The sequence below is a fragment of the Aedes aegypti genome, chromosome 3 (genome assembly GCF_002204515.2).
Source record: "Aedes aegypti strain LVP_AGWG chromosome 3, AaegL5.0 Primary Assembly, whole genome shotgun sequence".
Classification (NCBI taxonomy): Eukaryota; Metazoa; Arthropoda; class Insecta; order Diptera; family Culicidae; genus Aedes; species Aedes aegypti.
This window is the reverse complement of record NC_035109.1, coordinates 327,799,739-327,826,123: the sequence shown is the minus strand read 5'-3', so window position 1 is coordinate 327,826,123 and position 26,385 is coordinate 327,799,739. Positions and strand designations below refer to the sequence as shown.

At 35.6% G+C, this 26,385-nt stretch overlaps 2 protein-coding genes across 2 annotated transcripts in view; one reads left to right on the top strand and one right to left on the bottom strand.

Moving 5' to 3' along the window:
• LOC5572184 (ecdysone receptor) overlaps positions 1-26,385 on the bottom strand; it is a 754,961-nt gene that overhangs the window by 459,627 nt on the left and 268,949 nt on the right. The gene's annotated exons all lie outside the window — the stretch shown is intronic.
• LOC5573790 (protein transport protein Sec61 subunit alpha) lies at positions 750-9,255 on the top strand. Its single transcript, XM_001660992.2, has 3 exons — positions 750-1,062; positions 1,123-2,033; positions 8,244-9,255. The coding sequence occupies exons 1-3, from the start codon at positions 1,056-1,058 to the stop codon at positions 8,754-8,756; spliced, it is 1,431 nt and encodes a 476-aa protein (XP_001661042.1). The 5' UTR covers positions 750-1,055; the 3' UTR covers positions 8,757-9,255.

Here is a 26,385-nt window from a genome sequence, read left to right as displayed (position 1 = left end):
CCACCTTTGTTGCAAAAGAGTCTACTGAAATATAAATGAATCACGAACATAGGCTCACGAAATTGAGTCTTCACTGTGCATCCCAACGGTCAATTCAATCAGCGTCATGAAAGTAACGTACGTTATGCTGCTACACTATAACTTTTTCCACTGAATAGTTTCACAGCTCACTACTGTCCTACCGTTGAATTATTTCATCCAATAGTACCATCTCTGTTACTCCACCTGAGCGAACCAGAAGCGCACAAGCGAGACGGCACTTTGTTGTTTCCACGCATCTCACATCTCACTGCCCGGCGGAATCGAATCGAACAGTTTCACCACCCACTTTTTGACAGCTGCATAAATGCATCACCACCGACCGAACACGTTAAAAGTTTTCAACCCGGCGACTCTGTTATACTTTTACTCAGAATAATAGTGAAACCTGTTCTTCGTATACTATTGTCTTAAGAACTTAACATAAATTATGTTCAAAATAATTTGTGTCCATCCCTCGGATTTAACTAATCAAGGAAAAATTTATCGAAAATAATAATTCACTTTCTTGATTGATGTAACATAAACACTCAGTAGAGTTTTACCACCGTTGTTGCTGCACTTGCAGCTGCAAGTGCAAATCGCCACCCCACAGAGAAACGTCAATGTCACCCGCTTTTCGAACAGTTCGCGAGCTCCAACACATCGCTCCGGTGTTTACGTGTAGCAAAAGTGCAAGCGAGAGGGGCCGATCACCCTTTCACGTCACGCACGTTCGCTTTCATCGAGACCAGACGACGTTTTCCATTCATTCATTTCGGTAAAAGTCATCACCCAGCAAAGAAGGCTGCTGCGTGGCCTGTTTTTAGCTACCAGGGAAAAATTGCATTTTTCTGCGGGGAAAATTCGTAGTGATTCGCATCGAATTGTGGAAAATTAGTGCTGTAAGTTATCGTGAAGTGAAGGAGTTCGAATCCGGTGGACTTTTATCGAGGGTGCAGTGGAAATCTACTCGCCGAAAACGAGGTTGGAGTTTCTACGGGAATAAAAAGAAGACCTAACCCAAGGGCAGCAAAATGGGCAGTAAGTTAAATTCGATTAAGTTTTTGAGATTTTAGTCAGTCTAATCTCGCTTCGTTTCAGTCAAATTCCTGGAAATCATCAAACCCTTCTGCAGTATCCTACCGGAGATTGCCAAACCGGAGCGGAAGATCCAATTCCGGGAGAAAGTGCTATGGACGGCGATTACGTTGTTCATCTTTCTGGTGTGCTGTCAGATTCCGCTTTTCGGAATCATGAGCTCGGATTCGGCCGATCCCTTCTACTGGATTCGTGTCATTTTGGCCTCGAACAGGGGTACCCTGATGGAGCTGGGTATTTCCCCCATTGTGACGTCCGGACTGATTATGCAGCTGTTGGCCGGAGCGAAGATTATCGAAGTCGGTGACACCCCGAAGGACCGGGCTCTGTTCAACGGGGCGCAAAAACTGTTTGGAATGGTCATCACGATTGGGCAGGCCATTGTCTACGTCATGACCGGAATGTACGGCGATCCAGCGGAAATCGGAGCCGGTGTATGTCTGCTGATCATTATTCAGCTGTTCGTGGCCGGATTGATTGTCTTGCTGTTGGACGAGCTGCTCCAGAAGGGTTACGGATTGGGTTCCGGTATTTCGCTGTTCATTGCCACCAACATTTGCGAGACCATTGTGTGGAAGGCTTTCTCGCCGGCCACGGTCAACACCGGACGGGGAACGGAATTCGAAGGGGCGGTCATTGCTCTGTTCCACCTTCTGGCCACTCGACAGGACAAGGTCCGAGGACTGCGCGAAGCTTTCTACCGTCAAAATCTGCCCAACTTGATGAATCTGTTGGCGACGGTTTTGGTCTTTGCGGTGGTAATATACTTCCAGGGCTTCCGGGTGGATCTGCCAATCAAGTCGACCCGCTATCGCGGCCAATACAGCAGCTACCCGATCAAGCTGTTCTACACGAGCAACATTCCCATTATTCTGCAGTCGGCGCTGGTTTCGAATCTTTACGTCATTTCACAGGTTGGTATTGGGGACGGGGGATGACTATTTTTACTTAAGACTGCAGAGTACTTACATATTCAAACACCAGCCTTGACTTATGACTTGTAGGATTACTCAGGTGGTCCCACAGATATGGATCAGTATTGGATTAAACACAGAATTGCCTATCAAATTTGCATTTGCAGATTTGCAATTACCTACAAAACGTTTGACCAGCGTAGACTATCGATTGCAAAGCACTATAATCAATTAGGGCATTGGAAACAATTCCATAGTTATGAAATGGGTTTGAGGGTGGAAACTCGGTCTTACCAAATTTTTACCATGATTTTTAATCATATTTGCTTCTGAAAAGTAATCCTTAATTGATTCCTAACTAAATAAAAAAAAAAATCAGAAAAATATTTTCTATCTGAGATTCTTAACTTGATGGATTTTTTGAATTATGGAGCCTTAGAGTCTTAGCTATAAACGTTCAGTTATATAACAAGACTAAGCTGAGAGTCGTGGGTTAGAATTACGCCAGTCGAGGAACTTTGCGTAGAGGAAATTTTCTCGACTTCCCTGGGCATATAGTATCTTCGTGCTTACCACATGATATACACATTCAAGAATGGTTAGTTGGCAAAAACACTCTTAATTAATAACTGTGGAAGTGTTCATATGTTCACTAAACCGAGAAGCTGACTCTTTCTCAGTTGGAACAAAAAAAAAATGAAAAGTTTCATCAGAATTTCCAAAAATAAAAAGCATCAACAGTGTTCTTTGAAGTTGGCGTAGATTGTTCCAAAAACATTTAGTTATAAAATTTCATAAATCAACTGATTGCCTAGTTCCGCTCATTTTGCTCAAAATCAACACCATCATTTTATCAAATCATGTCAATCTTCACAAGTTTGATCAAAATATCCTAGTAAAACTGGTAAAACGATAAATAGAGAAAAAAACAGTGAGGGTATTAATTTTCAAGAGCACAATTCTGCAGAACAGGACATTTTGTTTTTCTAAGATTATACTCAGGAAATTCTCCAAAAATTTTGAAGATCAGAACATTTCTCAACAAAAATTATTAATAAAAAGTTGGAGGCCAAACACAATCTCACTTAATAATAAGGTGCATAGTCACAGACTTCTGCGCACCAATTTTATATCTGAGAATTATAACAAACATTATACAGATTTAGCAATTTAGCGCAGATTACCAACTGGAAAAAAAATTCTCACAAAATGTTACGCTAAATTGTCACAAAATCCGTAAACAAATTTCAGAGAATCCCAGCCATCACCGAATCCTGGATATTATCTTGGGAGAGATTCTTCCACAATCTTTGAATAATCTATTACTGAATTCTTAGCAAGATGTCTTCAGATTCTGAAACAGGATTTTGAAATGGATTTTGGTGGGGTTCTGACATAATCCTATGGACGATTTCGACAGAACCCTTCACAGAGTTCTTCCAAAATCTGGGAATTCATTCTAAGAAATTCCTGAGACGGATTTTCAAATAATACTGGATGAGATTCTGACAAAATGACATGCCCAGGGAAGTCAAACAAATTTCCGTTACGAACAGACGATGAACATTGCGGAAATCAAACCGACACCTTCAGTATGGCTTTGCCTTGTAGCCCCCCGTGCATTGCCTCAAGGCTAAGAAAAGTCCCAGTTCCACGATTCCATAGTTATGAAGTATATTACGATATGTGCTTGCTAAAAAACTCAATTTCAATTTCATGTGTTTTAATCTTGTCAGTCTGTGTTCTGTTCAAACCTTCGTAACGTTTTCTAGAGAACAAATTCAGTTGAAAGATAAATCGTAACCGCTGTAAAGGTTGAAAAACCAAAAAAAAATGTGTGTTTTCTCCTTGGTTCTACGTAAAGGCATTTTCTGCAGAGTCACGAAAATTAAAAACCACTCCATACGAGTGCTACATGCTAGATGCTTTGTAAAAAAAATTCTAAAAAATACCACATGATTGAGGAAAGTCAAAAGTGAATACAAACTTGTATTCCATAGGCCAACGAAAGCATCTTTTGGTCTAAGTATTTTTCTTGATATATTTTTATCAAAATGTATTACATCTATACAAAAATATGTTGAACAATTTTAGGAGCTTTGCTGAACTTCCGGTTTGATTCTAAGCATGATGATCTTAACCCCTTACGAAGGAATTCTTAGTGAGCTACTTAAAGAACACAATTTTGTACAATTTTAGGAGCTTTTTCAACGATCAATTCAACACTGCGATAAGCAGTTGTCTGTGGAGTAGCGTTCGAGAAACCAAAATTAGGTACTGGGAAACTATGGTGATAAACTGAAATGACGTTCCATTACACTTCCAATGAAAGTGCTCGAATGTTCATCAATGCTGTGCTGCCCTATAAGAATCTCATCCATCGTATTCTACAATTTCTTACGTAAAGTGGAGCTTGTTTGGCGTTGAGGTGTTTTTTACGGTCTTATATGAAACCCTGAATCAATCTTTCTCAGATATGGTTTCAATTTATGTCCCAGAAATGATCTCAATTTCTTGAGAAAATACAGTATTAGGATTGCAAAATGAATTGAAAAGTTGAAACGCTTAATCTTTAATTCAAAGAGGCGCTTTCGGGCTTTCTAGCTTGAAATATGCAAATCTTGAGCAAGAAGACGTAAGTTCAAGTACAAACTGATGTATCGATCAGAAAGGCGACTAAAAACTTGTATTTTGAAGGTTAAAACCACCAACAGTCAATACATATACGCTTTTTGATGCCTCAATTTTTGGAGCTTTTCCAATGAATAATCATGCCTGGAAGAGTGGTAATATTCATGACGTTTCTTTATCCCTTGTTCAAAGATTTATGGAACGAACTAATTACAATTGACTTTAACTTAAGAGGTATTGGACCCTATTGATGAGAGTCGCAGTCTAAGAAGAACTGCAATTTCTGCAACTTCAAGTTATAGAGAATGACCAAAGACCGAAAAAAGAATAGACAGCACAAAAGATGATTCATTTCAGAGCAGTATGAGATATTCTTATTTAGCCTAATTTTTCAAGATGATTTGCAATTAGAAACATCCAAATTCGTGTTATGATCTGAGAAGAAGTGCTTCTACTAATTTGAAGATAAAATAATATACATTGATCATTTCTCACAGGTTAGCCTTATGTAAAGAAACTTTCTAACAAATCAAACGAATCATAACAAGGGGATCATCCATGAATTTTCTTCCAGAGTACACCTTATTAGATGCTATGATCTTTTCAATCTAAAACAACCATGTATTCTGAAATTTGGGTTGCCAAAACCGAATATATCTTCTTAGCAGTGGCGTAGCTAGGGTTTTCGGGGCCCAGCGTGGAGTCAAATTCGGGAGCCCTTCCAAATAGGGGTATGTGCCAATTTACCAGTCAATTAATCGAAACAATAATATACTTTCAATCAACATTGATATTTGGGATTGAAAATAATAGATAAAAATAATAATAGTTCGTATATTGTTGAAGTCGTTTTCAATTTGTATTTAGTAATTAAAATGTCAATTAATGAAGAGTAATGTACTAATACAACCACTCAGGGCTGACAGCGTCTAAAAAAAGGAACTTTGGAGACGTCATGCCTGAAAAATGAAAGCAAAATGAGACTGAACAGGAACCACATTTCAATAAGGATTCCTCAAGTAATCCAACCAGGCAACTCTTGAAGCGTCTTTCTCAAGATGTCTGTGGGACTTTATTCTTTATTAATTCCAAGACAAATTCCTGGAAGAATTGCTAGAGGAATCTTCATAAGAATGCTTGGGGGGATCCATAATATATATATAGATGAAGAAAGCTCTGAATGAATCTCTGGAAGCATTCCTGAAGAGGAAAATTTATGAACTTATGGAGTAGTCGCGTAGTAACCACTGGAGCCTCAAGAATTTTCACCAAGAATCATTGCAATGCGAATAAAAGGAACAAAGTTACTTTAAGTAGATTAGATGTTTTGCGTAAAAAAAAACCTTAGAGACCTTTGTTCGCGTTATCGAAATACAGGAATGCATAAAATATTCCTTTCGGTTTAGCTCAGGATGAGGTTCATAATAAAATGATTCCAAATCAGTTCCGGGCTTCCTCAGACAGAGGCCCCTTGATATTCGATGATTAACATAACAATATATTTATGTATCCAAATCCACGATGTTCTGTTCAAAAGTAGCGTTGAAATAAATGCAGCCTTTATCCATATACTAGATGATGAAGGGCCCCCTGTTCATTACCAGTTCAGGGGCCCTACAAACCCGATTTTCCTTGTTCCGATACATTTTATTTGGTCAAAAACTCAATTCCTAATGCTATGAGAAATTTTCACCATAATTTCGGGCCACTAAGAACCCAGGGACCGCACCCACCACACCCCCGTAGCTATGCAACTGCTTCTAAGATCTTATCAATCCAATATTCTTATATATCAACGAATCAATTTAAAGAATACCGCGATAAACTGCGAACGATTTTTTATAAGAATATTTAACACAAACAAAATATCAACACTTAAGACCAACTATATTACACACTTAAAATAAATCGCAGTATCCTGTGAAATAAATCACCGAAATTGAACTGTAAACAACAAAATTACAGATTTTCCTGTGAAATCCACTATTTTACCAACAAAATCCGTGAAATCAACTATTTTACCGGAGAAAATCCGTGAAATCTATTATTTTACAGGAAATAATCCGTGAAACAAACAATTTTACTGTAACCCTGTGAAATACTAACGAACAGTTCGGTAACAGCATTATTTTCACCGAACTTCTGTGAAATCGTGTGACAGTCGCTCTGCAGGCATGAGCTTCCTTTTGTTGCAGTTTTTGCACACCACTAACAAGCAGTGTAAGCTAGCCTAGTGGTAGCAAGCCTACTTCCTGATCGGTAGGTCGGGAGTTCGATCCCCGGTCTGAGCCATTTTCTTATTTTTCGTTCAAAGATTTTACAGATTGTTCGGTGATTTTTCACCGAAGCTTCAGCTGTTGAGATTACGGTGAATTTTTTAAGTGTGTAGGAGACTTAACAATGTAGCTTACATTACCATTGTTACTGTATACGCATTCGCAACTAACTTTGCGCAGCGCTAAACATTGCGCATTTGGCTAAAGAATTTTCATTAGCTTCTTTATTTCTTCTTGGTTTGAATTTTTCATTCTTGTTCTCGATTCTAATATGATTTTCCATGGACTTGAAATTAATAATATCAAAAACATTAACTAGCGTACAGGTACAGAAAGCAATATTTCCCGCTGTAGCTGTAGAAAGGGGAAACAACAGTTTAGCCATCCTGAATACTCAATCCAAGCTTATTCTCCCAAAATTCTAAGAGAACTGTGATTCACTTGCATCATAAATTCTTCAGAACGTTTAATCTACCGTCTGGCAATAATGAAGAATGTTGACGAATACATTAAATTACATCCTTTATTTCTAAATTGTTACTAGTGCACAAATATAACATAAGAACCGCAACAAACTTCTTTCCTGAGATTTTTGTCTTTGAAATTTGTTTTGCTACATTATAGTTGGTTTCCAAAACAGACATAGCTACGAAGGCATTGAAAGAGCATTCGAGAAAGTATTATCTTTCAAATTTTAATGAGAATCATTACCCGACTCTCGATGTGTGAACGTTAATATTTCTTGAATTAGTATTATTTATCTGTGGTATTATAGTAGTGGAAGGATATTCTCAAGAAGGCACACTAATCCTTAATGGGGACGGACCTGGTGTAGTGGTTAGAACACAAGCCTCTCACGCCGAATCCCATCTCCGAGATAGTCACTAAAAATTTTCAGTGACGACTTCCTTCGGAAGGGAAGTAAAGCCGTTGGTCCCGAGATAAACTAGCCCAGGGCTAAAAATCTCGTTCAAAAGATAGAAAAAAAAACTAATCCTTAATTGTGGTCTTATATATTATAATTATTAAAGGTTGAAAGCATAAAGTATTGCCATGCTTTCCAATAGTAAGTTTTGTTGATGATTTAGTTATAATAAGTATTTTTGTGTACGACACACGTTTAACAAATGCAAAACTGATTAATTAAAAGAGAAAGCAATCAGTTCACAATTGCGGAAGCACTCGTAGCACACAAAGTTTGCTACTTTTTCCCGTATTGACCTGCATTTGCCCAACAGTCTAAAATCATCATCACTTTTGTTTTCAATCACTCATTATCTGTTTTCCAATCTTCTATCCCCAGATGTTGGCGGTAAAATTCCACGGCAACCTGCTCGTCAATCTGCTCGGAACGTGGGCCGACGTTAGCGGGGGTGGCCCCGCCCGTGCCTACCCCATCGGAGGTCTCTGCTACTACCTCTCCCCACCGGAAAGCTTGTCGCACATCCTGCAGGATCCGATCCACGCCCTGCTCTACATCGTGTTCATGCTCGGCAGTTGTGCATTCTTCTCCAAGACCTGGATCGACGTGTCCGGCAGTTCGGCCAAGGACGTCGCCAAGCAGCTCAAGGAACAGCAAATGATCATGCGTGGTCATCGCGAGAGCTCAATGATCCACGAACTGAACCGATACATCCCGACGGCGGCCGCTTTCGGAGGCCTGTGCATCGGTGCCCTCTCGGTGACGGCTGATTTCATGGGAGCCATCGGATCCGGAACCGGTATCCTGCTGGCCGTCACCATCATCTACCAGTACTTCGAGATCTTCGTCAAGGAGCAGAGCGAAATGGGCGGCATGGGAACGTTGCTATTCTAAGAAACCGTTTCGCAATTCAATCATCCAATCATCACCACTCCGAACGTTGGAGGTCTCCTATTTCTCCCTCGTTTCTCATAGAACCACACATAGTACTGTTTAACACGAGTATGAGTACTATCTTGTCCTAGTACTAGCAGAGGCAGTTTTATTTTTTCTTCTTAGGACGTAAATATATACATTGAAAAAATAGAAAATAAAGAAAACCGATAAAAATCGAAAAAGATACATAAACTCTACAAAACGACCTTATTATTGAAACAAAATTCGTTTGTAACATTTAAGAAACGAAAAACTAAAGAGCAATAAATGGACGACACTGTCGATTCAAGTCAGGAAGTCCGATGCGAAATCATCGAAGACGAGTTGGGAATGAAGCTATTAGAATATTTTCCCAATCTCGGTACACTAATATATACCTTATAAGGAGAGCATTTTTTTTGTGTTATGCGTTTATGTTGTGAGATGAATAAATTAACAACAAAAGTTTAGAAAATTATCGAATTTGTTTTAATTTTTATAGAATTTCTCGGAAAACCCTTGAGGAAGAACAACGATTATTCAAGTGATTCGACGTTTGCTATTATTCTTATATATGTTAATACTTCAGACATTTCTGGAGCATTATTGTAAGCTCCATTCTTAAGAAAAAGAAATATATCACACATGAAAATGAACAATATCATTTAGAAGTGGTCAGTTTGGATGAAAGTGTATGATCCTAACGTCTTACCGTAACGCGCATGAATACAATACAAGATCATGCTGCTGACGTCCTGGATTGAAATTCAACTTCTGGTTGGCGATTGTCTTGAATGGAGATTACCCCCTTACTTGAACTGGTCACAAAAAAGTCAACATTTACAACAACTTTTCCCAGTAAAATTATCACTACAGGGTGTCGACTACCTACCTCAGGGTGGCCACCGAACCGGGAAAAAGACGGGAATTTGAATCCATCGGGAAAACCGGGAATTTGAGATGGTCACCGGGAAAATAATTTTGAACGAACATCTATAAGTGACCAAAAACAAGTTATTGAAAGTTAATATGGTTGATGATATTGCCATCAAGCATCCGTAATCGTGGACAAATAACATTTAAACATTTATAATTGAATATCTTGTAGAAATAGGCTACTTTGCTACACTTAACTTCTTAGAAATGTTTCAAATTGGCTGGCAATGCTTCGAAATATTTATTGCTATTTTCTCTAACTATCAAGGCTTGATTTTTCATCTAACTTATCAGACTCAAAGTTAGAATTTTGAAACTTTTTGCAGAAGGTTTAAGCCAGTGATTCCCAAAGTGGGCGAATTCGACCCCCTGGGGGCGATTTTCAGGTCCAATGGGGCGAAAATTTGTAAAATGGATTTTGGTGGGCGAAAAAACTAGAAAGGGGGCGAAAGTGTGAGGGACTGAGAGTAACGATACTTAACAGAGTAGAAGACACCCAAGTTAATAGAGGATTTATACTCTAATAATGTAAAGATTAGTTGATTATTCATTTAACTTATTCCTTTTTCATGCTCATTTTGATTACTTTTGATGTTCTATTTATAAATGAACTTTAGATTTGGACAGCTTATTTTACGATATTTGATATTCGTTTCCACTAAGGCAAAGTTTTCAATACAATTTGTTTTGGTATTTTGTTACGATCATTTTAATCACAACATATAGTACACACTTTTTTATGAACTTATTTCAGAAAATTTGACCAGCGAAAATTAAGTGCCAACATTAAAGCCATTAATTACTAAAGACGTAAATCATGTAACTAAAAAATGGTTAGAAGAAATATCGGATTGAAACCTCGAAAGCTGCAGAAAGCAATCTGGATTTTTTCAACAAAAAAAACTTTTCAAATTACGTTGGAGTGAGAGAGGTACAAACAACTTTCAGGATTTTCCAATGCTTTTTCAAAGGTTTGGACATTTTGAAGTCGTTAAAAATTAATTACTCGATATCGATAGTAAAGGTTGGTTCTCATGGCTTACTCGATGGTCTCTTGGTTTGCAAATAATCTGATTTTATGTCATGTGAGTCAATACCTCCCTAACTCTATGTTCCCTTTTATATCGAGATATGGAGAGTTGACCGTAATTCGACAGAAAACCACGGTTGAAACCAAATTAAAAATTTCAAAACCACATCAGGGGGGCGATTTCAAAAATGTGTTGGCCTCAAGGGGGCGAAAGTCAAAAAAGTTTGGGAAACACTGGTTTAAGCGCTAAAACATATCGTCCCCTTGATGCTACAACTAGATAACTCGAAATTTGAAATTTTTGACTTCAATATGCCAAAACATTTTTATTAATTAGATCTGTAAAATACCTACAGCTTATAAGCGTGTGATTCAAAATACACAAGTTAAAGTTTATTTTTCAACCATATCCTCTGCGATTAACCGTCACCTTGTAAAACGGTCAAATTTTCAAAGTGGCACATCCCAAAATTTTGATTTTCGAGTTATCTAGTTGTAGCATTAAGGGGACGATATTGGATTCAAAATTTTCTTCAGCTGCTTTAGTTTACTGTGGCTTTGTTTCATCCTCACCTTCAACTTACAGTTATCTCTCCCTTACTCGATATTGACCATCGAGTTAGGGAGGTATCGAGTTATAGAACACAAAACCAGTGCAACTGCGATCTAAGGGACCATCGAGCTAGCCATGAAAACCAACTTTTACTATGGTTCTCTAACTCGATATCGAGATACGGAATATCGAGTAAGGGAGAGTTAACTGTATTTACTTTAGTAAACTCTTCATTTTTATAGAAAAAAATCTTAATATTATAAATTGAAATACTTTAAATAGGGTAATAGGATGGAATAGTGTTTGTATGTCACGAGTTGGCTTGAGAACGGGACGACCGATTTGAACAATTCTTTCACTTTTGTTTTCCGCAAGGGCTCCGACGTGTTTGAGTGGGATAATATTTTTGAAAATCCTCCAAGAACGTTGAGAAAACGCAAAATGCAAATTATACAAAAGCTTCGGGATTTTGTTTTTCAAAGTTTGCTGGGACGGCTAGTTGCTAAAGTGAATCAAAAGTTCAAAGAGAAGAAACCGCCTTATTGACACAATTGATGGGGTTAGAAGCAGAGGGGTGTTAGTGACAGAAACCTAGTCATGAGAAAATCGAGTACCGTAAAACGGGGTAACTTTGATACTTTTTTTCGAAGAAAACTTGAATATTTCTGCATGCTGTTTCAAAGAATTTTAATTTATATTTTTAAAACAAGTACTGGTATCCTAACTATCAATTGCAGTTGATAGATTGCCAACAGATTTATTCTGAATGGATATATATTTTTTCATATATTCGAAAGTCGGTTTTCTGCTTTGGGGTAACTTTGATAATGGACATACTTATAGGCGTTTAACGCTATATGGAAATTCATGACTCAGATTACAAAAATGGTCCCAGTTTTTGAAAATGGTATTCGCTAAGAGATTTGAGACCGAATTCATGTTCTACTACAACTAGGCTGTCAAGGATAAGTGACGAACTCATTATGACTTCATGAAATAGTGGACGTAAGACAGATTGTTTGTGACCGTTTCAAAACTGCTTAAATCTTATAATTTTTAATATTTGCATATAAATCCTCAAATGTACTTGATTCGCACGAAAATAGCTTTCACATGAAGCGTCATACTAATACTCTTTAGTTTTGCATTTGTTTTGCATAACTGATTAACAGAAACTTTGTTATATCGTTTAGTATGTTATGGGTCTCCCACTATCAAAGTTAACCACATTATCAAAGTTACCGTAAAACGGGGTATCTTTGATAATGCGGGTAACATTGATAGTGCGTTACCCACCGCATACTAAACAAAATATCATAATTTCTGTTAATCGGTTAAGCAAAACGAATGCAAAACTAAAGAATATTAGTATGACACTTCATGTAAGAGCTATTTTCATTCGAATCGAGAACATTTGAGGCTTTATATACAGATATTAATAATGGATACGATTTTACCATTTTCGAAACGCTTACAAACAATCTGTTCTACGATTGCTATTTGATGTAGTTAGCATAGAACTTGAATATGGTCTCAAATCTTTTAGCGAAAAGCATTTTCACAAACTGGGATCATTTTTGTAATCTAAGTCAGAAATGCAATGCCCTGCAAATGTTCGTTATTCATTCAATTTTGTTCGATTCATACTCCATTACCAAAGTTATCCCAAAACAGAAAACCAACTTTCGATTATATGAAAAATTATATATCCATACAAAATAAACCTTTAGGCCATCTATCGACTGCAATCGATAGCTAGGATGTCAGTACTTGTTTTAAAAATATAAATTATAATTCTTTGAAACAGCATATATAAATATTCAAGTTTTCTTCGAAAAAAAAAAAAAAAAAAAAAAAAAAAAAAAAAAAAAAAAAAAAAAAAAAAAAAAAAAAAAAATCCCTGGGCTTGGGATTATATTTTCCAGGGAGCGATGAGTTTTGATAATTGATCGCTGTTGTTAGTAGCTTTGATTAGATGTTGGGTGAATTTCAAAACAATGGCAACCTTTTTATTACAAAATTTAGATTTTGTCTTCTGACCTAAAGATTCTGGTTAAACTACTGCATAGTACGGCTATCACTCATCAAAATTACTTTCACTTCGGGAAAATATAATTTCAAACTGGCGAGAAGATTACTAACTGAGGGTGGGTTAGGAGCACAGTCAGACCCTTGAATGTGCAATGTGGGGTAGTAATTGGGAATGCCATTGACGGTTTGTAATCTTCTACGAGGTTTTCGAAAACCAACAGGGCGCGTGCACCGGGTTGCGGATAGGAGCAAAGGGAGATCAATAGCATCTACTTAAAATAATAGAGCAAAAAGCCGTTTCATGATTAGGTAATGTTTAGCGATCTTCTATGGTGTTCTAGTACTATAAAATTCTTCACTCACTGGGAATTCTGGCCTTGATAATATCAATAGTGCTAAACATAAAATAATACCTAATACTCAATAAGTACAATGTAGCTTCAATGTAGTAATAAATGAAATAAAATCAATTTTCTATACTTGACAAGGTTTTGAAGACAATCAATGAGTGAAAGAACTACCTATTAGAAAAGCCACATCAGCTAAGGCTATACATATACAAATGTTGGTCATAGGGTCATGGCGAGCATTCGGTATGTATGTGTATGACTGATTCTGATCTAATAGGGGCACTAGAAGACCACGCGGACAATTTCGAAACAAATTATTTTTATACATCGGTCTTATGATCCGAAAGGCTCAGCTATGCTGTAATGTCATTTTTTAAGCTATTCATTGTTTAGCTGTTTAATTGTTTATTATTCTAACAAAACTGCATAATTATTCATTACTAATCACTGTTCCTATATTCTCTCTTTCTCACCTTCTTATCTGTTGCATGATTATGATCATTACTAATATAATGCATGAGCATGCACAATAAGAATAATTTCAGAATTGTAAGCGGTCAATGCATAACTGGATAGAATAGCTTCGAAAAGGATGCTCAAAACAGAATAATTCTGGTCAGGGAAGTATCAACATCATGAGTAAGTAACACATTTCATTTTAATAATATCAAATATTTTTATATAAATCAGCACCGCCAATCAGTGAACTGAATTATGATTTTATATCTGTACATGATAAAAACAGATAAAGTTTGTAAAGTTGTCACCATCGATTGAATTGCGTTCTCTATAGTAATGTTCAATAATTATCAAAAGCTCCTAAAGCGTCGCATCGTGCCATCAGCAGTTCTTACAAGGGAAGGTCACGATGGTGTTATACGGGGTTTTCAACCGGACTATTTTTGTTGGATTCTACATGTCGAAATGTGAAAAACCCCAAGGCCTTTCGGGTGATGGACCGGTGGTGTGGCCAGGAGGGGCTCTGAAGGGGGCAATTTTGTACGTATATTATATTATTAAGCTGATTGGAAGTTTGACAAGAATATTTTTTTGGTATCTATGGTGATGGTAGAGAACAGAATTGACATGAGTGTATGTTTGGAATGTATTTTCCATGTCATTGGCGTAACTAACATGGAATATGAATACCAAAACAAATTTGGTTTTATTAGAATAGTATACCAATACTAAACCCATCCCGATTGCGCCTGTGGCATGGAAAATACATTTTAAACATACGTAAATGTCAATTCTGTTATCTACCATCACAATAGATATTAGAAGAGTATTTTTGTCAAGTTTCCAATTAGCTTAATAATATAATATACGTACAGGGTTGCCCCTTTCAGAGCCCCTCCTGGCTACACCACTGGTCCATCACCCGAAAGGCTTTGGGGTTTTTCATTTTTCGACATGTAGAATCTAACAGGGGTACTCCGGTTGCAAACCCCGTGTAACACCATCGTGACCTTCCCTTGTTAGCATCACTCTTATATTGTTATTACTTTGTTGTTTATTAAATTTATATAAAACGATCAGCTCATTCTTTCTTACTTGTACAATTGTTTAACATTTTAATAAATCAAACCAAACTTCAAAACTTAAATTAAATTGCTCTCAGCACATTTACATTTTGCAGCATTAATCGCATTACTGTGTCAAGTCTTCTCCAATTTCCTATACCCTACCCCAACCCTTCCTATCATTTCCGATGGTGTTCAAGTGGTCCGCATAGACTATTACGGCCATTACCTATCCCTGCCCCCGGCTTTGGACTGACTTGCGCTCTCATTGCCCCACCAAACGCTGCAAAATGAAAATGAAAATGAAAGTTTTCTTCGAAAAAAAAATATCAAAGTTACCCTGTTTTCGGTATTTTCAGCAATTTTTCATTCCATACTAATTAATTGTACGGGAGCCAAAAAAAACTAGCTAATCTTTTTCGAATATTATTTTTTTTATTGGCTGGAAAAATCACCTAAAATACCGTTGAAATGCTTGAAGTAGAATTTTCCGGTATATTAAATTAAAAAAATGACCAAAGAATCACCCATTTACTTTCGAACCCTTCAATTAAAAACCGGGAAAATTTTGAAAATTATACCGGGAAAACCGGGAAAAAACCGGGAATTTCAAAATGAATATTTGGTGGCCACCCTGCTACCTGAAAACCCCTAGAAAGTCAGGGAAGGTCAGGGGATTAGATATTTGACCTGGAAAGTCGGGAATCGCACTAGAGGTCAAGGATGATTGTAAATACTACAACATCAACAAACAACAACAAACAAGTTGATATTCTGCATTTAATACGATTAGTGGAATAAATTGGTAACCAATCTTTCAAAATAACAGTAAATCATTGAGAAAATGACCTGAGTGAACTGTACTTTACTACTTATACTTATCCTCTAAAACTTTCTAAAATGAAAAGCATCATCAAAGTTTTCTAATACGAAAGGCATCAACAATCCTCTTCGAAGTTGGCGTAGATTGCACCAAAAATATTTAGTTCTAGAGTTTCCTGAATCAACTCATTTCCAAGTGATGCTCATTTTGTTGAAAATCTTGAGAAAACAATGGAGTTCAATCCATCAAATCATATAATGTTTGTGAATTTTCTCAAAATATCTTAATAAAACAATAAATAGAGAAAAAAAAACAAGGTTTCTCATTTTCAAGGGCAGGACTGGATATTTCCTATTTTTTTATCAGGTCGTTCCTGGAAACAGGACATATTAATATAATGCCGCAAAGTGCTGTTATACTAACATTTTCCCATTTTGCTATCTATTTCAATTTCGATTTTTCTTTTTAAATTTTCCCCATTTTTTTTTTTTTTTGAAAATGTGATGAATTAGAGTTTAAGCGTCACTTTTTATCAGGAGCTTACTTCTAAATTGGACATATTTGTTTCTGTTAAAAAATATCTTGATGAATTCTTCAGGGAAAAAAATCATATCGGAATTCTAAAATATTAGCTAAAATAAATAACCTGTAACGAATCATCGTGAAAAGTTAGTGGAAGTATGCTATGCAAAAATAAAAAAATAAAATATTCAAAAAGGAAATATTTGTTTAGTTTTACTCGGATAGTTTCAAAATTTTATATAAGTACGACGTGCTGTTTTCATTCATGGTGATGATAATCACATCAAATGACAGAAAAACAAGATAGAAAATCGGGTAACATGAAAAATTTCGTGAAATTTGGTTAATACAATATTGTGAATGGCTGACAATCGTTTCGATATGTAATGCTCTTCCTTGATCACACTAGCAAGAAAAAAACTTCTCTGGGTTCGTTACTTTGCACAAAAATTAGATTCTTCGTCCAAAAAAAGTTAAGTGGTTACAGGGAGAAATATTAGAAAAGTTCCTGAAGAAGTATTGGAGGAATACTCAAAAAAAAAAAAATAGGATTGAGAATTAAAAAAGGAATTTTTGAGAAATCTCTGTTTAATTCATTGAAGCGAAATTCTTTGGTAATGGCGAGAATTTGACCTGGGAAAATAAATTGTAAAAATTCAAAAAGAAAGCACTTCCACTAAAAACATGGTGGATAATCTTGATTTTACCGCTTTATTCATACGAATTATCAAGTTTATAAAAGAAAAGCTCAATTTCATCATATCATCTTGAGAAAGTTATCTGACAGGTGTATTTAAGTAAAGTAAATGCTTTTGCTCAGCTTATTCATACGATCTAAAACATACCAAACCAACAAATCAGCATGGTCTGGAACTTTTCTGGAAACGACAGGGAAAGTCAGGGAATTATTTTTTTCATAATTGAGTCGATACCCTGCTCTATTTTGGTTATGAAAATATAATAAAATCTGAAATACTTCTCAAATTCAAAGTATCAAGAGAAGAAAATATTTCTGTGAAAATTTCTGGAGAATAATATGTAGAAATTTCTGATTTGATGGTAAAAAAATGCATTTTTTGCGTTCTAATAGAAATTTGTGGTGGTAATTCTGGCAAAATTTGGTGAAAGATTTAAAGCTGAATTTGCACAAATTTTGGCCGAAAAACAACTCAAACTTCTGTTATATGAATTGCTTATGGATTTTCTAGTTTATGGAGATGGAGATTTTTCTTCAGAATATAAACCATAAAATTCCCTGGAAGTCCCTTCAGGAATTTCACAAAAATCAGGAATTCAGCAAAAAAATTGTTCAGGAATTTGGTTAGGAATAATTTTTGGAAATTTGATGGAATTTGGACATTTTTTTATTTTTTTATTTTTTCAGCAATTTTACTCAAATCTGAATTTTATCGATGTTTTTGTAAAGTTTTTCACCAAAAAAATTCCTAACATTAAAAATTCATCTCCAAACTACATGCCTTCATGCTTATGGGTGAGCTAAAAGTTGATCTGTTTTCAGCCTGTAAAATCATTCGTAATTTACCCTCAACAACCTTAACAATTTACCGGAAGATCATTCCCAAGTGGTTTTCTTCGACTTGAATTCGAAAGAATTGCTGTCTGGCCGCTACCAATCCTATCTAGAATAATATATACCGGGTACCCCCGTTGGTTTGACCACATTTAATCTGAACACTTTTTAATCTGTACCCCGCTAATTTGCACATCTTTCAGATTGCAAATGGTTCAAACGTCATTTAGTTATGAAACGGAGTGAAGTGAGATGGAACGCTGTGGAACGAAACGCAGAATCAAAACAAAACAGTGAAAGAGGTAACCAAAACACGTTTCTAGGGTGACTAGATGTTCAAATTAAAAATGAACCCCGATGGTTTGCATGAGGTACCGTTCAAATTAGCAGGGGTGCACGGTATTGAATTCCTAAGAGCATCTTTAACAAATCCCAAACACATGAGTATGAGAATGTCTTATGGTGAAACAGTTTTGAATAGAATTTCTAAGATTGCACTGAAACTTCTAAGACGCGAAGAAACCATCGAACAACAGTGCACTTTTGATTTTTGCTTTGTGCACAATCAGAACGGCTAAGATCAGAAACGTTGTAGTAGGGACACAAGTCGGTCTTTGTGACGGCCATCTTTGGATTCCTAGATGTTTCACCTTAAATAAATTGCTAAGAAATTTGAGAAAAAAAAAAGATTAACGGAATCTGCAATATTGTGTGCATGAATGATTGGACGAAGTACTGAAATTATTTCAGTGAAATAATTGCTGTAGTATTGACTGGTGGGAAACTCCAATTGAACTCTGGAAGAATTGCAGGAATAATCGTTGGCTGTAATGCTGGAGAAATTTCTGGAGGAACTTCATTAGGAATTCCAGGTCGAGTTTATTTGGGAATCCACATGAAAGAAATCATTGAAAAATCTTGGAAGAATTATTGTTGAAGTTGTTGAAAGAGTAACAACTGGATAAATCGGTGGAATTAATAGAAAATATCTAGAGATAATCCTATGATAGCCTGTAGGGAAATGTTCAATAGCGTTGAAATGCTGTGGGATTTCTTGAAGCAAATTTTGGATAAATTCTTTTCAGGATCTTTACAAAAATCTTTGGAAGAATTTGTGGAGGCTTTTCAAGAGGAATTCCTGGAGGTATCCCTAGAAGACTCCCTGAAAGAATCCCAGAAAAAATATCACTAGAATAATTTCTGAAGCTTTTCCTCGATGAAGTAATTCCTGAATAAACTGTGCAATAGTCACGAAATAATCTCTGAAGGTATCTCTGAGGCCTCTTAAAATTCACGCCAGGATTCATTGCTCGCAGGATAAGGAAAAAAGTGACTTCAGAAAATATTCGTTGCAATAGAGACTTTAGAGACCTTCCGTTGTAAATAGATACTTTTAAGAAACCTAAATTACTATAGTAAACGAATCTCTAGAAGGAATCTTGCTATCAGTCCTTCACTATGTATTGTGCACTATTGATCAGAAAGCAGATTCACGATGAAAGGTGTATTTAGAACTTCAGAATGAAAGCTTAGACAAATTATTCTACAAAAAATATGATCCTAATTTTGAACAATTCTAAACAAAGGGCCTAACGAAAGCAAATAACTTTGTTTAGTATTGTTCAAAATTAGTGATTCTTTTTTTTTATTGAAATACATTGCACCCCTGCTAATTTAGATGGTACCTCATGCAAACTATCGGGATTCATTTTTAATTTGAACTTCTAGTCACCCTCAAACCGCGTTTCTTATTACCTTTTTGACTGTTTTTGCGTTCTATTTTACTTCATGGGCTAAATGACGTTTGAACCATTTTTATTTTATACGATGTGCAATTTAACGGGGGTCAAATTAAAAAGTGTTAAGATTAAAAATGGTCAAGCCTAGACTTTTTTTAACTTTTGCACTAAAGGAGTTCTAAAAATACGTAGAATACGTAGAAAGTTGTGTTTAGTTTTGTTGTGCAAAAGGAAAAATAGTTGTCATAATGATTATGTGCTATTTTATATTTTTGTCTTAATCTCTAAAAGCATCTTCCCTTATAAAACAGGTTACTTCCCTTATAAAACAGGTTACTTCCCTTATAAACAGGGCAAAAATCATGCTTATTGAACATTTAAATGAAGAGCAGGCTGTGTTCTAGTTCGAATGTAATGCCAAGACAAGGATACTCACAACGTCAGAGATTCTATGGATATTGTAACACTTACTCGAAATGTTATGTAGGCTTGAGTTGTCGTCACGGTTAACATACCTGAAAAACAAACGAAAATTGAATCATATTTTTTTTTGTATCAGAGCAATAATTAATAATTATTAATCCTTAAAAATAGCTGGACTCCTAAGGATAGTTTTTAATTCAGTGAAAACCTCTAGATGATACTCTGATAGACTGATATGGATATTGGATATGTCTTTAATCTTCCTGGGTATCTTGAGAATTATGTTAAAACAATCTTGCAGCAATCTCTGATGAAATTTTTGGAGGATTTTCTGAGGGACTTCTGAAAGCTTTGTTTGAAGAAAGTTATTCGGAAACAAATGCAAAAATTTCAGGAAAAACTTTTTTTGGGATCGTAAACAAATTCTGTCATGCTCCAGGGGGGAGGGCATCAGTAATTGTGGGACATTGTGGGGGGGGAAGGGTGGTTAAGGGTTTGAAGTTAAAATTTAGCCTGACATAATTTGTGTACCGTCCCTTAGAAGCATTCCCGAAAAAAAATGCGTGGAGGTTTTAAACTCTTGATCCGTATTAAAAGGTGAGAAGTCAATTTCAACGCACTCACGTTCCTGCTATGAAAATTATATGGCAGTATTTACAAAAAGAAATTAATAACGTTTTACTCAATAAAGAAACAACAAAAAATTCGTTACAGTATAAATTAAGCACGAGCAAACGTTTTCATAAATTATGTTATAAATCCTGCAAGAATTGGGATTATATTTACAGTCAAACCTCCATGAGTCGATATTGAAGGGACCGTCAACTCATGGAAATATCGAGTCATGGAACAGCTGTTCTTTGGAAAGCTGTTTGAAGGGACCATCATAGTAACCATGATTTTATGTTTTAGTATGGTTCCATGAGTCGATATCGAGTAATGGTTGGTCATCGACTCATGGAGGGATGACTGTATTGTTAGGTGAATTATATCCTGGTCAAAGCATTAAATTTTCTTTCCACAATTGTTGAAATACCTGTCATCTCCATAGCATGCAACGCTCCATTTCCGCCGGACTGCTCAAATAACTAAGCTTTAACGATGCAGAATAGTTTGAGACTTGAATGAAGCATCTTCTGATGCCCCATTTTAAGCAGAGCAACAGCATGAATTGCAATGACAGCACAAGGTCAGAGCTCCATTCAGAACGCCCTCGTCCCCCAACCCCCTTCCGCCATAGAGTTGTCACCTCGCAATGCAATTGGTGCAGCGAACCGAATGCGGGGTGCATTCACTCAATAAAATGTGTTTCTCGTTGAAGAATCGGTGTCACTGGGAAATTAACCTGGAGAACTGATTCTGAGTCTCTGCCTTCTGTCTGTTAGGAAGGCAGGCAGCCATAAATTAGAGACGGGGCTGAATCGGGTTCAACTGCATCAACGCTACGGTGAAGAGCGAGTGAGAAATGATGATTAATTGTTTCTCTGTGTGTGAGAGGGTGTGCAAGTGCATGTGCACCATCCGGTGCCCGGTGATATTTATATGCCTCCTCTACACGGAGAAATATTTTTACCTAATTTTTGAGTTTACTTTACCCAAAATTAAGTATATCGATTATAGTTTCAACCCAAAATCTCTCGGTTTTCTCTTTCTCCCACACGAATGTTGTCAAAAATAGAGAGAGCTGCATCTACCCAATGGGGGTACTTTGGCCCAATAAGCCAAATTTGGGTAAATGCAACTTTTCTTATGTTTGGGTCGAAAGAACTCAATTTTGCGTTAAATCAACCCAAAATTGAGTATATTTATCTAATGGAATTAAAGCCAAACTACCTAGTGGGGACCTTGGAAATTTAGCCAAAATTGAGTTATTGGGCTCAACTACGGAATTGCGTTGAAACAACCCAAAATTGAGTTGAATTCCATCTCCGTGTAGGACAAGATCCAAGTCCGAGTTGTATGAGGGAAAGATGATTTGTGGCATGGCAACAAAGTGTTTGCGCTATTCTTAGATTCTAGAGGTAATATTTATCCAAGTGTTGTAAGCTTGAAAATTAGGGCGGTTACATTAAGGAGGCAGGATCCGTCATTGATTTGTGAATTTTCAAAACCAATTTTTACGTTCAAAATGAAGAAATTTTACATGAAAATGTGTTTACTGTATTCTATTCTCTAACAGAAACACAGTAAACACATTTTGATTAAATATGTTTCATTTTTAAATAGAAAAACTGCTTTTGAGGTTTCGATTATGATAACTATGATTACGATGACGGATCCTTGAACGTTTTAAACGCAAATTTGAATTATTGCCATTAGTTTTTAATCAATAAACTACAAAATAGGGTCTTATTTCGAGTATTATTTGAATATGAACTCAATGATAATTGAATATTAAGATAACATCAACGATGTTGAGGTATGGAAAGTTAAGTGTAGAGTAGTTTGTTGTAAAACAAACTACTTCGTAGTTGAAATTAATTCAAGAGACAAGTTAATAATTTACCGTAATTAAGGACTTGAACAACCAAAGAGAGCAGACAAATTTAGTTTTGAATGTTGTATATTTGAATTTGGTAAGTGAACGAATCTGGAATTGGATCATTTTTAGACACAAATTAAAAACATTGCCATTATTCCAACGATAAACGGAAACGGAAACATTTTATGTTTGTCGACTAATAGATGACACCCATGACCTTCATTTTTGTATTTCAAACTCAATATATCTTTTAACAGTTTTTTACTAACTTGATGTGAAAACACTGTCCGGTACAAATATGACATTGAGCCACTGTATACGGAATAATTTATAGGAGCAGTATGTTTCAACATACTCAAATACAAATAAACAGAGTTCTACAGAATTGCTTAGAAAAATTTTAACAATTTTGGGTATATCGCAGTCGAAAAGTCTCAAGTTCTCAGTACTTGGTCATTTTTAATAAGTAAAATCAAACGCAAAATTTAAAATACCCTTAATTTAGTATTTATGTTAATTTTGATTTATTTTTGAAAGATTTAGGCTAACCTGAACTAATATAAAAACATTATATTCTCGATGCAATAAAACCCTATTTGAAAATTTCCATTTTTTCACAATTATGATATTTCTGACGATGAAATGTGGTATAGAAAAATTACTACGCTTGGCTACAGTACATATACACTCCGGTGCAAAAGTTTGGGTTCATCTCCTTAAAATCATAATACCGTGTTTTGTCCATATCCCTTATATTACAGTCTGATTGAACCTCTTTATGACTCATTAGAAACACCTTCAGTTGACCTTACTTAGAAGGTAATTACGTAAATAATTTTTTATAAATTTTGTTTACTTAATTTTTATTTACCCGAAAATTACACTGATAAAATACGTCTCTTTTTCTCATAATTGAATCGAACAAAGTTTTAAACCGGTACGGAATTAGAACTGTAACTCCATAATCTTTGGAAAGCTTTTGCAAAATTTCAGCGGAAAACTATGAAAACTATTTAAAATAATTGAAACAGTCATCGTGCAAAAGTTTGGGGTCACTAGAACTTACTTAAAGCACAAAAATTCTGTAAAATCTTTTACCAAGTATATATGCCCCATTATTTACGTTTAAGTAACCCGTAAACTATTGAAATCGGCTAAAAAAATAGCAGAGATACTGTCAAAAATGATTTGAATGCGTTTCATTGAGATGATCCCAAACTTTTGCATACACATACACATACACAATACTGAAGGGTGGATCCAAACGTTTGCACGATGACACTGTTTTAAAGATTTTGAATAGTCAAAGATTTTGAGATTACGGTTCTAATTTTGGTCGATCCAATGCTGAGAAAACTAGTCATGTTTTTCAGTGAACTTTTTGAAAAATGTGACAGCTCCAAGTAAAAATTCCCTAATTATTTTTTGCAAATACTCACGAAGTATGATTAAATCGAATCTATGACATTTGGTCGAATGACATTTCGTCGAAAGTACTTTTGGTCGAAGGGACATTTCGCCGAATGGACATTTGGTCGAATCATAATAATATATTATTTTTGTTTTATGGCTGTAGCGGTCATGCGACTCAAAGGTAAAGGGAGTCTATAGAAGCAAATGATGGAAACGAATAGGTGCATAGGCGACGCAAGGGAGCGACAAGATTGAAATTTAATTAGGTAGTGAAAATTTGAGCAAGCGTCCTGTATTTTGCCTAGCTTCTCTACTGGAAAAGGGTTGGCTTAAAGCTTTGAGCTTTGCTACCAACACAGGCCTATAAACAAAAATAATACAAAACAATCACGGTCGAAACCTTCTCCTATGTACATAATAATTTAGATACAAAGTTTTACGTTCAATCCAGTTATCGTCGAGAGTAACATTTTGTCGCCAGTACACAACGTGATTGAATAATTTAAGAAAAAAATTAGTGGCCATTTTACCAACAATCAATATTGCTAATCATATTTTGCTGGCTTTAGGACATTTTGTCGAATGAAATTTGGTCGAAAGTACATTTGGTCGAATTGCTTTGTAACATTTATTGTTTTTGAGAATTACGTTTAGTTGAACGGAAATTTGGTTGAATGCTTATTTTCAAATGGTTTATTGAAAGATCATTCGGTAAAATTGATTATTATTTTCTGAGTTTTTCAAAGTTCGTAAGATAATGTATTCTTTTTAATAATCTGATTCATTAACTTTGTTGAATAAAAATAAGAAATTTATGTGGTCTTATTTTAAATTTCAAACATCTTTTAATTTATAACTAGAAGTAATGCCAAAATCTAGGATTTTGGTGATTGTTCAAATTAACTTTTAAGAAGTAGTTTTTTGTACATTGACTGAAATATTTAACTCTATTGAATTTATTATTCTTTGAAAATATCATCATTCTTTGAAAAACTGCTCAACAAGTTATTTTATTACTCAACGATGTGAACATAATGTTATTATTATTTATTATTCTTTTGAAATGTCATCGTTCTTCGTAATCTACTGCTGATCTTCATCTGTTGACTCGCAGAACATCAGAACATGCCTGAATGAAAAAGCAGCGTGAAACGTCAGAAACGCATTCCGAAATCTTACCGACGTCCGTGATTGTCAAGGTCCGGATCTAAAACAAAATAACCCGACAATCTCTCGAACGCTTCCATCAGATGTAGATCAGCAGTTCATTACGAAGAACGATGACATTTTGAAAGAATAATAAAATCAGTATGTTCACATTGTTCAGTAATAATATGGCTTGTAGAACAGTTTTCCAAAGAATGATGAAAGAATAAAAATTCACTAATGTTCAATATTCCAGTCAATGTGCAAAAACACTACTTTTGAGGCCACAAACAAAATTTTATTACATTCTTCCGATATCAGTTACCTTTACAATCATATATGTATTGAAAAGGGGATCAAGTGTCAACTAACTTTTCTTTATGATTTTCTTATAGTCTCCGTTATTCCCTGATATTTTTTAAAGATCATTCTAATGAAAAGCACTGCTTTTGTGTTATTTTTTTTTTTCGAATGGGATAAATCTTTCTTAGTAGTCTCTTTTCAAAACATAGCCTAGGAAATTTAGTGAAGTTTCAATGGGAAATATCATATTAGAAAGCCACATGTGCAAAGTTTCATTCGATTAGGAAAAGGTAGTGTATGCGCTTTGCGTTGAGATGGGAATTCTAATGAAAAATTTACAGTTTTTTGTAGATTAATATAAAAACCACCTTTTTCCAAAGTATATCACATTTAGAATGATTTAAAAAGATTTCAACCCGTAGACTCGCCCCGAAGTAAAATTTGCCAAGGGGTGATTCAAAGGTGATTTCCACACTAATTTCAAACACGTTTTAAACAAAAGTTCTAAGGCACGGAAACTTTTGAAATTTTGGGTTCTGACTCATTTTTTATCGTAGAATCATGAAAAAAACTGGATACCTCCAAACAAGCCAATTGGACGAATTGTCACTGCAAAATTAGAGGCCCAACAGCAAATGGATATGCTGTTGGACCTCTAGTTTTCAATAACAACCATTTGATTCTCTCACTAAATGCTTCAGCAAATCCTTTAAATTTTTCAGTTGTTCATTTTGATCGCCCCGATTGTCAAGCATTTCTTCATACATTGTTCGAGGCACGTTTCCTGGACAACTTTGAATTCC

What these genes read in the sequence shown, in the direction of transcription:
- LOC5573790 (XM_001660992.2), top strand. An exon ending in ATCTTTACGTCATTTCACAG is followed by an intron (nt 2,034 to 8,243) that starts GTTGGTATTGGG and finishes TTCTATCCCCAG; the next exon opens with ATGTTGGCGGTAAAATTCCA.